Source organism: Fukomys damarensis, unplaced genomic scaffold, assembly GCF_012274545.1.
Source record: "Fukomys damarensis isolate Sample0158 unplaced genomic scaffold, DMR_v1.0_HiC HiC_scaffold_17, whole genome shotgun sequence".
NCBI classification, from domain to species: domain Eukaryota; kingdom Metazoa; phylum Chordata; class Mammalia; order Rodentia; family Bathyergidae; genus Fukomys; species Fukomys damarensis.
The window spans coordinates 35,193,866-35,211,379 of record NW_022900929.1 but is presented as its reverse complement, the minus strand read 5'-3'; the positions used below and the strand labels follow the sequence as shown (position 1 = coordinate 35,211,379).

The 17,514-nt window shown below is 40.7% G+C and overlaps 1 protein-coding gene across 1 annotated transcript in view; it reads right to left on the bottom strand.

Moving 5' to 3' along the window:
- Ino80 (INO80 complex ATPase subunit) overlaps positions 1–17,514 on the bottom strand; it is a 122,475-nt gene that overhangs the window by 27,087 nt on the left and 77,874 nt on the right. Inside the window, exons 25-27 of the mRNA XM_010624714.2 lie at positions 16,997–17,137; positions 11,448–11,673; positions 6,339–6,466 (exon numbers count right to left, since the gene is read on the bottom strand). Of these exons, the coding sequence (XP_010623016.1) occupies positions 6,339–6,466; positions 11,448–11,673; positions 16,997–17,137 (495 nt within the window). The remainder of the gene's footprint in view (positions 1–6,338; positions 6,467–11,447; positions 11,674–16,996; positions 17,138–17,514) is intronic.

Sequence of the window (17,514 nt, the reverse complement as noted above, 5' to 3'; positions counted from 1 at the left end):
GGGAGGAGCCCCATTAATCCTAAAGTTATACCAGGCATGGTGGTGCACTCCTGTAATACCAGCACTTGGGAGGCTGAGGCTGGAGGATCACTGTGAGTTCAAGACTAGCCTGGACTACATAGTCAGTTCCAGATCAATCTCAACTACATAGTGAGACCCTGTCTCAAACAAACCAACCAACCAAACAAACAATCCTAAGGTTATTACTATATTATGGTTCATAAAGCCATTCCCCTATCATAAGGAAAGAATAATTAGGCATATGGAAAAAGTAAAGGTAAATGTTTACATATCCCTATCATCACTCTTCTATTCTGAAACTTCTATTTATTTCACAGTTATTTTTGATGTTAATTTTAACCCAATTTTACATTGCTAAAATAATTTAAGGGAAGGACTAAGGATGATTCACAAACCTTCACACTTTGGTTATCTTTATCTCCTTGGACATACTGCTTTCCACCTTCCAGTCCAAGCAGCTGCACCAAGAGTGAAATGTGACACATTTCCTTATGTAGCAGGGAGCCCCTCAGAGAGTAAGGTACATCACAAGGCACTCACAGGCCTGACATAGTATCCTTCAACCTGTACATCTTATTTCATTTTATGCCACTACTTCTCTCAAAGGTCATGTACCTTTGCATCTCTCTGCCTTTTTATACCAGGCTTCCTTAGTCCTGAATTTCCTTCCTGCTTGATTTAAAATCTCACTTAAGTTCAGTTCAGATGACACTTTCAGACTTAATCAAGGTATTCATTCTTGCTATCCTTAGTTCTGTTAATGATTTATTTTGGCACTCATACCAAGGCTCATTTGACAGTTATTTGTGTATGTATATAAGTACTTCAATAGATACATTCCTTGAAGTCAAAGACCATCTTTAACTGATTATGTGTATCAGTCTAACATAAAGTCCTGCTCATGGGTGCTATGAAAACAAACAACAAGATTGTAGTGTGGTATAAGCTGACAAATTTCCCTCTCTCACCTTTAAGATTTCATGAAAACTTCAGTGCATACATACTTATGCAGATTTCTTTTTTGTTTCATGGGGGAATATTAGAATACCCAGCTTCCCAGTATGTTCAAAATCATAGTTCCCGAAGGTACCTTTAAGTTCTAAGAGAAATCTGCTTATAGATGACAGAATGTCTGTTTTTGATGGATCCTCCCCAAAAGAGGTATTGCACTTGGATGGCTGACTGTGCAAGTTACACAACTCAGTGTCTCAAATGTTGCCATTAGCTATGGATTATCTGGATTTCATTCTATATTGCACTATTTTCATACATTGGTTCACTTGAAGATTTGTCTGGATTTCAGTACATAACAATCATACCATATATGGGGCATCAGCTGACTCTTCCCAAGTACTTCTGCAGTGCATAAAAAATAGTTAGTGGCATATCTTTCTTAAACTACAGACTCAGTTGCTTGGTGCAACCAGAATCTTGAAAGAGGACACCCAGAGATAATACAAGCCATCTGTAATGAGATAAAAACTCTCTGCAACTATTAGAATATACGGGAGGTGCGGGTGGGGGCAACTATGGTAAAACTGGTGATGGGAGGAAGTATTTGACACCTAGATGGACACCACCTTCACAATTCTATGTATATTTCTGTAGTGACTCCAAGAGCCAGGATATTTTAGGTGACCCAATACATATGAAGTTTGTATTGAAACATGATGTTTAATGATGCATCGTATCTTTGACTTCTGCCTGTGGCAACCTAAAATTCTTGGCCCTGGAAAGCAAGTACTTTCTTTTTAAAATCTCCTATCCAGCAATACTACTTGGTTGCCATGTACAAGGACAAAACATTTCTGAATACAGAATTCTGATTGGAAGATGATCTGGTATTTATAAAGTGGACCCTTAAGTTACGGCTGGCCTGACACACAAACAATTTGGGTTAAACAGGTAAACAGATGATTCATCTGCCTCTTGTTATCTACAGTGTGTACCTAGGTAAATATCCAGATCCTAGCTGTACTGACTTAAAACCACATTACTTACAACCAGCCCTTGGGAACCAATCAATTTCCTAAGTAAAAGGTCCACGGTACAAGCAATTTAAATTCAAATTGGAATTTTACTAAAGAGAAAAAGGAGTCTATCGATCACTTGAGAAAACACTGCAAATACTAAGTGCCCAGAACTGGTATTTTTCACAGAATGGAAACCTAGCCACATAAAAAGCATGTGACTCTTTGATGTCTTCTGGTTCTGCTAAATTCCAAAAATACAAAAAGAGTCAGGGGTATGACAAAGAAGAAGAGGAGGAAGAGGAAGAAGAAAAACAAGAGGGGGAGGAAGAAGAGAAAGAAGAGGAAGAAGAGGAGTAAAGGAAGAAGAGGAGGAAGAAGCAGGAAGGAGGAGGAAGAGGAAGAAAAAGAGGAAGAAGGGAAAAAAAGGCTTGTTGAAAGAGAAATGCTAACATATTTCATAACTACACAACAATTTCAAGTCCATGTGAATTCTTTTTTGTTAGTTTGTTTTGTTTTGTTTTTTTGAGACAGGGTCTCACTATGTAGTTGAGATTGACCTGGAACTATGTAGCCCACGCTGCTCTCAAACTCACAGTGATCCTCCTGCCTGAGCTTCCCGAATGCTGGGATTACAAGCATGCACCACCATGCCTGGCCTATGTGAATTTCTAACCCCTACTGTACTGGAAAGCTTTTCTTTCCCTCTTTGTAGAGGGAAGATGTTAATGAAAAAAGGAGAACCCTGAATGAAAAAACAAACTGTTGAGACTGAAGAAGCAAAGCAAAGATCACAGTACTCCTGTGAAAGTATTCAAAGGAAAGCATCCATATAAAAAGTCCTTTCTGCACTACAATTTTTAGTATAAATGTACTAGGTCACATTTCAATGTTGAAACAGAGCTTGCATAAACTTTTTGTTTTATTCTTTTGAGGTGAGGTCTCACTATGTAGTTGAGGCTGGCTTTGAATTTATTATACAGCCCAGCCTGGCCTCTGTACTCACAATGATCCTCCTGCCTCAGCCTCCTGAGTGCTAGGATTAGAGGTGTGCACCATCACACTTACCTGGCTTCATGAATGCTTATACTAAAAATGGCCACTATGAAAGTAATTGAAAATACTATTTGAAAGATAAAGAATACAGACCCAGCCGGGTGTGGTGGCGCATGCCTGTAATCCCAGCACTGGGGAGGCTGAGGCAGGAGGATCGCTGTGAGTTTGAGACCAGCCTGGGCTACCTAGTGAGTTCCAGTTCAGTCTCAACTACACAGTGAGACACTGTCTCAAAAAACCAAAAAAAAAAAAAAGAATATAGACCCAATCATGTATTATCCCAAGATCTGACACATTTACTTTTCAATAAATTATTCAACATAACAGTAAACATTGTGGATGGCATAACTCCATGGTCATAAAATGGATTTTATTTGAAGACTAACCTCCTAGAATACAGAATGTGATTTATTTTAGCAATTATCATTAATAAAAATGAATAAAAAAGAATGAACTTTCATAGGGAAATATAACACTGATGCAACAACAACAATATAATATTAAGGAAACTAGTTACACTTTAGTTTTGGAAGCATACAAACAATTGTAACACTCCCTGGTTTTGGCATTCTACATGCACGTTACATATAAGGCAAAGGAACATCAGCAGTTGTGAAACTCAGGTGGTGAATCTGATTCTCCCTAATTTAGAATTCCCCACAGCGATGCATCAACATTTAGAGAAAGTTCTCAAGCTGCCTGGTTTGCAAATTCTACCCATTATGTGCCCCCTCCACCACTGCTTACAGATAGATAGCAAGTAACTTGATGGCTTGGGTTTACAGATTCATCCTGAATAAAGTTAATCATTTAGTAATATTTACTGGACACTCAGAAGTGTGTGCACAAAGCACAGGACTAAAATATAGGGCTGTATCAAACATAAACCACCTACACTTAGCTTCCTCTGCCAGAGCTAGCTTATCTGGGGATGCTCACCCACATTCCCTTGGAACTTCCCTTTAATATGAATCAAACTTTAGGATGCTATGCTATACTGATATATCCTCGAAAAAGAAAAGATTATTTCTCTCTTACTAATCCGTAGCACTGTTGCTTTGTCTGGAATTCTTAGCAGTGCAAGATCACTACTTTATCTGTGTTTTCCCTGATTTTTGAGGGCAACGGAAATGCACTGCCTTAAAAAGGTCTCACTGCAGGAAAGATACTCAAATTGTTTTGGTTGTTGGCATCATCTGCTTTGAGTGAATTGTTAAGACATGCAGGCAGCTCTTTTTGTTGTTGTTTTTGGGACCTTGTGCTTACAAGGCAGGCTGCTGAACCACTGAGCTAAATCCCTGGCTCAGCTCTTTTGTTCTGGATTGTTGTTAGGACCTTTTAACATAGTCAAGATTTACATCGAACAAACAGTTAATCACCTCTCCTTTCATGACTTATAGCTTATTAGCATTTTCCTATCTTTTAGAAATAGCCTGGAGGTGGCACATGCCTGTAATCCCAGCACTCAGGTGGATGAGGCAGGAAGATAGCACAAGTCTGAAGTCAGCCTAAGTTACATACTACATACACAGTGAATTCAAGGCTGGCTCAAACTACATTGAGATTGTGCCTCAGAGCATAGAGAGAGAGGAAAAAAGATCCACGCTGTTGACAGTGTGCAAGGTGCTAAATACTGTATGAAAAAAAGAAGCTAATCATAAATTGTAAGACGAACACCATACCAATTCAAAGTTTTCACATGAAAAGATGAAAATATCAGGTACTCATATTGGATTTTTTTGGGGGGAGTACTGGGGATCAAATTTAGGACCTTGTGATTGTGAGGCAGGCAGCAGACCACTGAGCCAAATCCCCAGCCCCTCATATTGTATTTTTGATAATTTATGGGACTGAATCATTCAACTGCAGTAATTATGCCATCACGCTGATTTAGCACACAAGATAAGGAAAACTTTTTAAATGGCTTTTTTTTTTTTTCCTGGTATCAGGGATCGAACTCAGGACCTTGTGTTTACAGGCAGGTGTGGCATCACTGAGCTAAATCCCCGGCCCCCTTTTCAGGTGGTTTGTACATACAAGTACAGTAGTCTTTGGAGAATTAACTAAAGTGCTGGTACTCTGGAAAACCCACCATATGTCTAGAATGTAGGTATTGCTCTCCTTCCACCCTCACCCTCATGTCCTCTGTCTAGTCCATGTGTCACAGGGAATAAATCAAAGGAGGCTGTCATCAAAATAAAACTAAAACACTGTACAAAACCTAAGGCTTCATAATTAAATTGGCCTAAAATATTACATCTCTTGCTAAAAGCAGCTGCCTGATTATGAGAAGAAGCCGAACACCGAATTTAGATAAATTCACTGTAATAGTCAGCAACTGACCTGGATTGCCAGGGAGCCTGAAAACTGTCTTTTTTCCTACCTTTATCCCTTCTGCACTGCTACAGTTCCTATTCCCTAATTCTCAGATATGGATGATTATGGTCCAGTTTCTACTTACTTATTGCTAGTACCCAGAGTACCAGAGCCAGAATATAAAACCTTATATCTATAAAACAAAAGTAAAAACATGAGAATACTTATATACTCCTGAAAACCAGATGCTTTTGCCTTGACAAGTGCAGAGAAACTAAACACGTAAGCAATTAAAGAAATAAAAGCTGCCTTGATATAATTTTGTCTTTCACCACCAACCCAATGTTGTAAACCTTGGATATTTATCAGAATCACTTCAGGAGTTGCCCGCCCCCCTTGGCTTTTTGACACAGAGTCTTGCTATGTAGTGCAGGCTGCCCTTAAACTCACTATGTAGCCCAGGCTGGCCTTGAACTCTTGGCACTCCTCCTGCCTCAGCCTCTCTCAAGTGCTGGGATTATGAGTGTGCCACCACACCCAGAAATCTGATTTTAAATACCCTGATGCTCAGTCTCATTCCAGACTTACAAAACAAGTATCTCTGGGGATAAGAACAGACATCAATATTTTTAAAAGTTTCTCATATAACTGTAATATGCAGTCCCAAACCATTATATTACCTCAGTCTGACTAGCTGTTCTAACCCTGTATTTGTTTTCCATAATCAAAGACACATTTTCAAGAAGATTCCTAGGCTGCAATCAGATTTAAAATCAGGGAATTAATTGCCTAGAAAAGACACTGGACACAGAGAAGGAGGCAGAGGTCCTTGCATCTTCTCCATTTGCCAAGATCTAAAATCACTAAGAGGAGCTTGGAGTCCCATTTAAGGAGGACTGCCACTAGCCATGAACATGTGACTCCTCCAAGTTGAATGCCAAGAAATGCTACAGTCCCAAGGTTCTCTCCTCCTACCTCCAGCAGGTCTATCATCCTGGTCATCTGTGAGTAGATAAGGACCCTATGTCCTTGACACTTGAGCCGGGTTAGCAGGACATCAAGGGCATACAGCTTTCCGCTGTCAGTGATGAGGCTCTCCTTTCCTGGGGTAAAAAATGGAAGAAGAGAAAAAACTTTAAGTGAAGCAACAAAATCATTCACTGCAAAGCTGTACGTGGCCAAAAATTCCTAGAACTAGGACAATGTTGTCACTAGCACAGCCCAATGCTCCAGAGGAAGAAAACAAAGCCCTATTAAATCACAGCTGCAGCCAGGTGTGGTGGCGAATACCTGTAATCCCAGCACTCGGAAGGCTGAGGGAGAGGATCGCTGTGAGTTTAAGGCCAGCCTGGGCTACATGGTGAGTTCAAGAGCAGCCTGAAATATATGGCAGGACCCTGTCTCAAAAAAACAAAACAAACAAGCAAACAATCATAATTGCAGAAGTGCTCTGGGAAGATAACACCCAGAAAGAGGAGGTTCAGATTGTCTCCTAGCTGACAGCTCCCAATCAGACATCTACCACTGGGGCATCTGAAAGCAAACATGCACACTAGGTACACATAGGCATTAATGAATGATGTCTATGTCATATCTGCTATAGGTTGAAAAACCGACTTCATCTTTATCTATCTCTAAATACTGGTTGTGGTCAAATGCTTATGTTCTAAAATCATGAGAATGTATAGAAATAAGGATTGTTCCCATCTTCCTGGGGAGACATGTACACCTAAGAAATGCAAAATAAACATACCTACCCTAACTTTTTTTTTTCCTTATGCAGTCCCCTAGGGGCTACAGCAAAGGTCTTATGCATGCTAATGTGCTCTACCATTGAGCTAGGTCCTAGCGTATCGATCTTTTTTTTTTTAAGTTAGTATGTTTGTGTTACACAGTGATTACATTCACCTTAGGGCAGTGATGGCAAACCTTTCGAGCTTTCAATAACAAACAGCCTGCTGCAGTATGCGTACCATAGATTCACCACCAATGGCTTAGAGATTTGTATGTACTGAATCTTGATCATTTTTGTCTCCCAAGCTTCCCTCCTCCATTGAACTTTTTAAATAGAAACAACCAAATAAGCAACACACACACACACACACACACACACACACACACACACACACACACACCCCACCACCACCACCACCATCACCACCACCACCACCACCACAACACACAAACCCTCCCTGTCCTGGATGATTTCAATAGGTTGGCTGATAAATGTCATTAATGAAAGATATAATTTAATAAGGACACCATGGTTCATCTTTTCAGAAAGACTTTGGGTTTCTGTGAGATGAAGCTGCTTTCACTCATTATTTTATGCTTTCTCCTTCATCCCATAAGAAATGATTTCAGCTGGAGATTTAAAGAATAGTTAACTTACAAGTTTTCATCTTATCCAATCAGTATCATTCCACTTCCATCATATTTCAGGAAATAGTTTCCTGTTTGCAGACTGGTTCAGAAACATGCCTTAAACAATGGCTGCCATTAAAAGGGGAAGAAAAGGGTCAGGGATTTAGCTCAGTGGTGCTGGTGCCGTCGCCTGCCTCGCATGCACAAACTTCTGAGTTCGATCCCCAGTACCAAAATTTTCTTAAAAAGGCGGGGGAGGAAGAAAAGAAGCTTAGGGGTTGGATAAGAGTATGTATGCAAATGGCTGGGGGAACACAAAAAAAGGAAAGAGAAAGGATAGTGATCTCGCACTGACAACAAATAAAAGAGAAATTGTTAAGACAAATACACAGTCTATTCTTAGTTTTCGGGTATGAACTCAAAGCTTTTCTTCTGAACTGCACAGGCTACTGAGAACAACTAAAGAGTTCTCAACCCTCATTCCTGCCACTCTTTGCCAAGTGCACAATTACTGTCTAACCCAAAGAAGAACAGATGTGCCGACAGCACCATAACAAATCATCAGCCACTCTGGGCTACAAAGCTACAGGTCCTAAATGTTTACTTCTCTGCGCCACAGCCTGCCTTTTCCCACCTTCGGAACATTGCCAAGCCACATCTCTCCCTCTCCACACCCCCTCGCTGTCTCTGTAGCACACACCTTTGTTCAGCCTCTTTGGTTCTGTTTGGATTACTGGAATGCTCTTCTTTTTGTTTCTCCTTACGCACACAATTAAATGATTACAGTTGGGACAGAAGTGACTGCTGAGCCTTTTCCCTGGCACTAGACAAGAAGGCCTATATAAACGCCAAGTATCATCAGGCAGCGATATTCTTGAAACAATCTGAAGGGTTTTTTATCAAAGTTACCCTTCTCCTTCAAATGGATTTCCAGGGATGTCTTGATTTTGATAGCTCCTGAACATCCCCCAAGAAGATACCAATCAGCTTTAGCCATTACATTTCTGTTCTCATTAAAAGCACAAGGCTTAAAAAAAAAAAGCCTACATATTTTCCAGCCAGTGAATGAGGGTAAGCAAACTAAGCTCTTCAGATTTCTACAGCCTGGTTATCTAGTATCTCCATTCAGATAATACACCCTCAGCACAGATAATAAGGCATATACAAATCTGTGCAGTGTCTCAATTTTGAGAAGTCTCAATGGATTTCTAAATCATGGTTAAATAATTTTGGCACATTCCTGCTTCCCATATCTAGTTTACTTGCTAACTAGAATGGAATGATGCTAGGATTAGAGGAGCTCAGATGTACATGTATTACCCAGTTTTTAGGACCTATCAAAGTTGTACTGGACAAGAGCAATAGCTGTTGCTAAACAGGGAATGGAGACAGAAGGGACACAACTCCTTAGAAATCAGGCTGACTCTGCCAATTCAAATCCAGGCCCAGCCCCTTCTTTGAAACAGAAGCTCAAAAAATGCTGGAATAAACAGACCTATTCTCTCTTAAAATCTTTCCTACAATCTAATGGCATTTTCATTTAGATACAGGTTCTTATCATACATAGTGACAAAACAAAAAGAATATAGCCCATTGTAATAAACTTAGGTAACAGACTAAATAGCATTTCCCTCTTCCAAGGAAAGGAGACTTCTGAAAGGACTGCACATCCTTCTGGTGAAGTATGGAGAAGCAATAAAGGTATGAAACCCAGGAGATTTTGACCAATCTCTCAAGGAGTGCAACAGAACCAGTACTTCCCGGGGAAACACAAAATGCACAAATAGAGGAAAGAAAGATAAATACAGGTTCCAGTGACACAACCTCCCCCCATCTCCACCCCAGCTAGTATACAGAGCACAATGGGGTCAGTGAGGAGCTGGTTGGTTCTCACAGTAAACAGCCAGTGAAGCTGGTGCTTTTTATCGATGCAAAAAGAACTCAGACACTTCCTGCTATTTAAACAAGGTCCATTTTTCTTTCAAAGAACAGGAAAAGCCACAAGAGATTCCCACAGCGACAGCAGTAAGCCTCTTACTTCTGTACTGGGAACTAAAGAGTCAGAAGAAGAAGAAGAAATAAGGTGATATCTGATTCCTTCAATACCTGTGCTTACCTCCTGCCTGGAATTCTGTGGTTTCCATCCTGGCCTACTTTACAGTATATTTATTGTATATTTTTAAGAATATACAATCACCAGCTGGATTCATGTGTTCTAAATCCACCCTGAGTAGGCTTCCACATACTCAGAACAGCATCTTCTGGTCAAAGCACTTCCAAAGTTACTAAATGGCTCACATGTGGCCCCTTGGCATTTGACAAAGTCAATAGTGAATGGAAAAACCAATGATGTGGGTAGTGGAGCATGCCTGTAATCCCAGCACTTGAGAGGCCGAAACAGGAGGACTGTCATGAGTTCAAGGCCAGCCTGAGCTACGTGGCTGAGTCCAAAGCCAGCCTGAACTACATAGAGACACCGTTTCAAAAAAGTAAAAAACAACAAAAATCAAAAAAGGAAAAATGAGGCCTTTAGCACCAAAACCCAGTTATCTCATAGAAACAGCAGATGCTGAGCCAGATAAGGTAGTGTATACCTATAATTTCAGAACTTGGGAGGCTGAGCTTAATGCCAATCTGAGGTACATAGTAAGTTTAAGGCCAGCCCTGCAACTACATACTAAAATCTTTCTCAAAAAATTGAAAAAATAAATAGAAGCAGATGTTCTCCTTTGAGGACTTAGCTCTAGTTTATTTCCACTGCACGTCAATAAAATGAATATAATTAGGTATCAGAGAACTTGGGCAACTAAAACTTTGGGCACTCAAAACTATTTATAGTTCCAAGCTACTGCTCTAGCTTGCCAGCAGGTGTTAAGAACATCAGCCTATGAACTCTGCATTCAACTTCCTCAAAAGCAGTCTCTCTAAAGCAAAGATGAAACCTAGTTTCCTTTCAATCCTAGTCCTTGACCCGAGGGGGTCTGGGAATCTGCTAGCATTCTGGCACAAAACACACTGTTTTTCCTCTTGTTATCATCCAAATCTGTAATGCTCCAAGCAGGACAATGTTTATGCTACTTAAACCAGGCTTTCTGGGAGTGACGACATTCTCATTCATTCCTCTGGCAGTGGCACAAGACAACTGTACTCATTCAACCTGAAGCCTTTCTAACCATGTTTTCCTTCTCTCCCTCTCCCTCCCCTTTCTCTCCCCTCCCTCTCCCCCTCCCTCCCTCCCTCTCCCTCTCCCTCTCTCTTTCTCTCTCTCTCCTGCTGCTGGAGATGGAAGCCAGGGGCCAGCCCATGCTAAAAAGTACTTTACCACTGAGTTACACCCCACCCCATACTCCCCCATCCTGTTTTTAAAGCGTTAACATTCCTTTCTCCTTGTCAAAGGAGAATATGTAGATACAAATCTAAAAATATTTATTGCTACATTCAACACACAAATTACTAGTGTTTTTAATTATAAATTACTTAGGTTAAAAAAAAAAAAAAAAAACCCGCAAGCAAGAGCCAGGGATTTAGCTCAGTGTTCTGCCATCTGCCTTGCAAGCGCAAGGTCCAGAATTCAATCCCCAGTACCAAAAAACAAAACAAAACAAAAAGCAAATAGAAACTTAACTCCAAATCCCAAATATGTGAAACAACCATATGGAGTATCTCCCTTGCAATCTCCTTGCCAAGGCTGGAAACATCCCTAGAGAATAGAGGACTCACCTGGAATCCTGATGAAAGACCAGCCATTCTGGGGCCTGATGCTCCATAGTCCTCCAGGGGGCTCTGGAAAGAACTGGGATCGACGATTGTGCCAGTCTGCGGCCAGTTCAGGGGCCCCATTCAACAGACACTGCTTGGCTGCCAGACTCCCCCCTTCCTTCAGAACTCGCCGCTCATATTCTGCACTTCGGTCATTGCAGTAAGAATCCAACGGCACTGCGGTGACCTGCAATGAGCCACAGAAAGGGCTCTTTTACATCTTCACACACATTAAGCCTTCTGGAATCAGACTAACTTTGAAATCAGACTACTGTGGATAATTCTTAGGCAACTAGTTTCAAATACTACTCTATTCTGACAAACTAAGTTGTTCGTAAAGTGAGCTTCTCCAGGTATAGGCCAACTTCCAATAACATGAACCTGCAAGCAAACTAAAAATACAAAGAAAACTGGAGAATACAGATAAACCAGGACACAAGGTAAGCAATAATATACATGTGTACACAGACACACACACATACCTCTGTCACTTTGCCACCCTGTTCACTGCTGGACAGTGTTCTTGGCTAAGTGCCAGTAGCCATATACAGAGGATGATGCTAGCTAGAAGAATGAACAGGATCGGTCTGGCACATATAAAGCAATCTTTAATGCTTTTGTGGCAAAGCTACCAAGATTTTCAGTATTTCTCCCTCTCCAGGTTTCTGACAAACCTAATGGGAAATAAGGGAACCTTCTTCTGAGAGCTAAGTTGGGGAAACTGGGAGTTGAGAGGGTAGGGGACAAGAGGGAAGCAACTGCGAGCTAGCAGCAGATGTGTCTCCTAGTTGCAGCAGAGACTGCAGCATTCTTATCTCATCACAAGGCACAACAATGCAATAACATAAGATGCTGTCCTCTCGGTGGAGTAGGGGGTTCCTAACCAACACAGAGACATGGTATCATTTTCTTCAGATGTCTGGGTCTCTTCCAATCTACCAAGCAGCTCTGTATTCAGCCAGCTGAGAAATCATCTGATAAGGAGCTTGTGGAAGATGAAAAGGCTGCCCTTCATTGAAGGGTGAAGGTGGTGATAATCTGTCAAGCTCAGATGACAAAAATAATAAAAGACCATTACAAGAAGTAAATTGCTCAGAAAGAGATGGGAAGAAACTAGGTATAAGGAGCAAGGACAAAGGAATGAGAGCGATAAGAACATAAAACACTGGTTTTATCTAGTTAGGTAGTTCTATTATGGAAGTTAAACACTTAGGAAAAAATCTACCTTGCTATTAACAGCATATTTTCATGTCAATCAACTGTTTTCTCTTTATCAGACAAGGTCTCATTATGTAGTTCATTCTGCATCTGAACTTACTATGTAGCCCATGCTGGCCTCAAACTCAGAGCGATCCTCCTGTCTCAGCCTCCCAAATGTTGGGATTACAGGTATGACCAGCCATATCAACTGATCTTTAGGGCAGTGGTCCTCAAATTTTAATATGAAGAACATGCCTGGGAGAAGAGTGTGTATACATATATGTATATATATTTTGGGGGGAGGAGGGTACTGGGTACCGAACTTAGGACCTTGCCCTTGCAAGGCAGACACTGCACCACTGAGCTAAATACTCTGCCTAAAAGTATATTATTTTAATACAGAAGTGCCCAGGGAGAGGACAGTAGACCTATGTTCTTAAAAGAAAAAAGCAGCCCAGCATCAAGCCAAGTATTGAGAAACACTGTCTCAGGGACACAAACAGTAAACCAGCTGAATATGCAGCTCCAGATGACTCTGCTGGAAACCAGATCAGAGAAAGAACATTTGTTATCAATAACCAGAAAACAAAGTACTCTTTCTTGCAGAAACAGCTAAACTAAGTTTGCTGGAAGGCAGTGCCACCTATAGTCCAGATTCAAAATTACAAAGGGCCACTGCAAACTGGGTTCAAGTTCTGAATTCCACTCAGGTTCATTTTAGGATCAGTTCATCTTACAGCACAGCAGTTTTTAGTTCATTTATACTCTCCAGAAGGAGTTTGTTTTCTTGCTTCCAAGTTACTCATTTTTCCAACTGACACTTGAACACAGGTAAAGACAGACTGAAATATAAAGCAGGTGGGTAAAAACCAGAGCTTTTCCCACTCTGGCTTGTCTTGACAGTACCCTACCAAACCCTGGGACTGAACAGACATCTCCAATGTAGAAGGTGAGTCCCACAACCTCACAACCACAACAATTAAACGTCTATAAAAATGGTTAAAGAAGCAGTGATTTACACTTCAGAAGTATAACCAGCTTTATGTATCTCAAAAGGCAGGTGTATGGTAGGATGAGTATAGTCTTTTCTAATGAGGAAGTGACAAGGACCAATTTTACACTCAAAGACACATGCTTTTTTCTTTGCTGGTGAAAAGCAAAACTCACCTTGACGTATCCATAAAATATGGGCTTATATTCTCAAGATGAAAGTCAAAAGCCAGAAACTCAGCATGAAGGAATAGGGAGAAGACAGGAAGAATGTGTTTGCATCTAGGCCTCATTTCTAGGCACTCTTATAGTTTAAAAACAAAAGAACTTTTTTCCCCACTATAAACTTTGGCCTAGTTTTCAATTTTCATTTTGCTGATACCTTTCCAAGTCCAGGCCTGAATTCAAGGCACAGTTTTAATGTACTGATAAGCTTCTTTGGCCATGAGCCCTGGATCAAGACATATGCAGAAACACAGAATGTCATGTTGTAAGTATGTAAGCAGTACACTTGTGAGGTCTAAAAGAGAGCAAAAAGTCCATTTCTACTTAGAATAAACCCGCTTCCAGACAACTCCATTCTAGACACCCTCATCTACTGTGTTAACACCAACTGGCCTTCCCCGTGGCTCAGAGGAGAGATGATCATCCTTCTCTCTCCACAAATGGAAATGTACTCCCTCCAGTCTCACATGAGCCAAGACCTGCTTCTTGGTTCATTAACCTCCTAAACTATACAGCCTCAAGGGGCTAATCCTAAGTATTCAGCACATCCTTTCTAGCTCTGGGAAGGTGACCGCTCCAAGCATTTCCACTTTTTTGGTAAGATGAATTCCCAGGTCTTAGTTTATTAACCCTGTAGAAATACATCTCAGCTTTTGATGAAATAGCTCCTATAATTTCTTCCTTAGTGACACTATTATTCTGAAACTGACCCTAATATTTTCATAGCATATGCCAAGGAAATTGCTTTCTCTTAATTTAAGCCTAGTTTTGAGGTTTCAAAGGAAATCAACTTATCTCTTCACATATAGATAGGTTAGAAATCAGTAGAAGATAAAGTATCTCATGAAATATTGCCTTCATTACACTGTAGGAATGCTATGAAAGGTGAGAGCTGTGTATGTGTACATAAAACATCCAGACGCGTTCTGAATTCTTCCTATCTTTACAAGCACAGTGTAACTACTTTTTTTCAGGTTCAGCACACACTAAGTGATGAAACCCTATACACAAATACAGGGGCTGAGTAGGAAATGAGGGGGCTGGAGTGCAGCCTCTTAGTCAAAGGCTAAAAGCTTTCTCCTGCTCCCTGTTTAAGGACATATATTCACAGCTATTCATAGTTTTTTTCAAGTTATAATTATTGTTCTTTAGGGAAACAGCAGCACCAGACATGGTAGTTCAGACTTCTGTTTGGCTCCTCTGAAAACAATACTGAAGCAGAACATTTGGGCTGTGCACGTGTGAGTATGTGAGCAGAGTGGGGTTATTCTTGAGTTGTTGGTTACAGAGGCTTTGAAAGCTTCAAGTGCTAATGAGGAATTTTTACACCCATAAATGCAATTACAGGCCGAGAGAGCTCACTTCTACTGGCTCTATAAAACAATGAGGTTAAGATCTCTCTCTCCCAGAAAACTAAACTTCCTCTATTAGGCCCCTTGGTATACGGTGATCAGATTAAGAGTGAAGAGAAAAACAACTGTGCATCTATGAGGCTCAGAGGCTGCCAATTATGGCACTTGGCTTTAGATGCTTTCTAGAAAAAGTCCATTTCCCTGCATCAAAACAGAAAATACTTTGAAAGAACAGAACACACGCAAAATCCAAATTCTTTCTAATTAGTTAATATAAACCAGCAAGATGACAGTGGCAAGGGAAATCAAGTTCTAGGTGTGCAGGAGTCAATGGGATTCACTACCGCATTTCACTTTCCTGTATTATCTTTCTCTTGGTCCTCTTTAAGTGTGTGTTTGTTTGGTACTGGGGATCAAACTCAGAAACTTGCACTTGTGAGGCAGGAGGCAGCACAACTGAGCTAAATTCCTGGCAATGTTTGTCTGTTTTTAAAGATAAGGTCTCTCTGTGTGGTCCAGACTGGCTGTGAACTATGTAACCAGGCTGGTCTCGAATTGGAAGTTTTCCTCCTGCCTCAGCTTCCTGAGTGCTGGGGGTGCATGCCTGGGTTGACACCTGACAAAAATGGCAGAAAAATATTTCTAAGGAAGACTGAAAAGGTGATGTCTTTAAACAGAACTCTGAAAACAGATTTATTAGGATGAAAGGAGAAACAAGATAAAAACACTGAAGGATAAGAAATGCAAGTCTTAGAGAGGCCCTGGCTTCATGAAAGCTGTCCCTTAGAGCAAAAGGAAACCAGCTGGGAAGAGAGAAATTTGTTCTTTTCTCTAAATACTGAGTCTGACTGTATCTCTATTCTGCTCCTCTCCTTTCAGTCACTGCTCTATGGATGGAAGAAGACAGCTTCTGTTTGGCTCTGATCAACAAGGAGAGAAAAGAAAGGGGAAGATAGAGGCAAAATGAACCTCATGAGCCAGTGGAAGCCTTTGCTGCAGTGACACTTGTCAGTGCTGTTTTGATAAAACAGGGTATTAGGAAAGGCCCAGACAACAGCTCAGAGCAGAAACCACATAGAAACTACCCTGCTTTAAATACGTGTGTAGCTACTGAATGGTGAACAAGATACAACAGTCTCTTTTCAGATAGAGCAGACCTCTGAGCCACAGTCCAGATGAGGCTGCTTAAGATGTGAGGAAGTATCAGAAAAAAATGGCTTGGTGCTGGAGCATTATGTGTCCTTCTGTTGCATGGGGACCATATTGAGGTGATAAAGCCAGATCAAACCTCCCCATAATCGGGACCCCTCCTCTGAAAACCCTCAAAAACCTCAATGCAGGTGACAAAGGGCTCCTTCTCCCGGACCCTGCTGTTGGTGATAATTCACCTGACACATGGCTTGCTCCCTTTGTAGTTTAGAGCCCCTGATTAAACGAGAAGCTGTCTACCATGCAGCTACTCTGAAATCCATGCAATTCAAGGTGAGGAAGTGCTATCTTGAGAAAGCCAGGGCCATAGATATGTCCACCTTGCCCCCTCCACACACACAATGCTGGAGACTCATCCCAGGACTTTGTACAAGCTAGGCGAGGGCTCTACTAAGCTATACTTCTAGCCCCGTTCTTTTTAAATACTAGAGTTTATATGTATCTCAAGGTGTAAATAGCTAAGAACAGTTCTGTTTAAGAAATAGATCCCTTGAAAATTGGTTTATTTCATCTCTTCCCTCCTGTGGCACTTACTCGTGGACTGGCCACACACACAAAAGATGGCAGCTCAGTGAGTAGGCAGCAACGAAGTGAGGAGGTAGCTGATCTCCGCTGATGGATGACCTGGTCTGTGTAGCCACTCACTGCATTACAGTGGCTGCTGAAAACAAGAGACTACAAAAACAAAAATGCAAGTTAGTGCCAAGGACAACTATACTCAATGAAGGAAAATGGAAAAGGTGCTATATATTAAGTATCTGACCCAATTAACCTTCTTCCTAACACTATTAACCCTAATAAACAACCACTAAGCAGAATCAAATATGTAATATAATTAAGACCTATATTGATTTCAAAATGTGGTTTTATTCATCTACCTTAAAATAAGTATCATCCTAAATCTAGTTTTAGAAAAGGCAATGTTAATTATTAACAATCACAAAACTTCAGGAGACAAACACTGTTATATGGGGAGAAAATGGGTTCATATGTTACACTAGGTATTCGAACTTACATCTTTTTTTTTTTTTTTTTTTTTTTTTTTTTTTTTT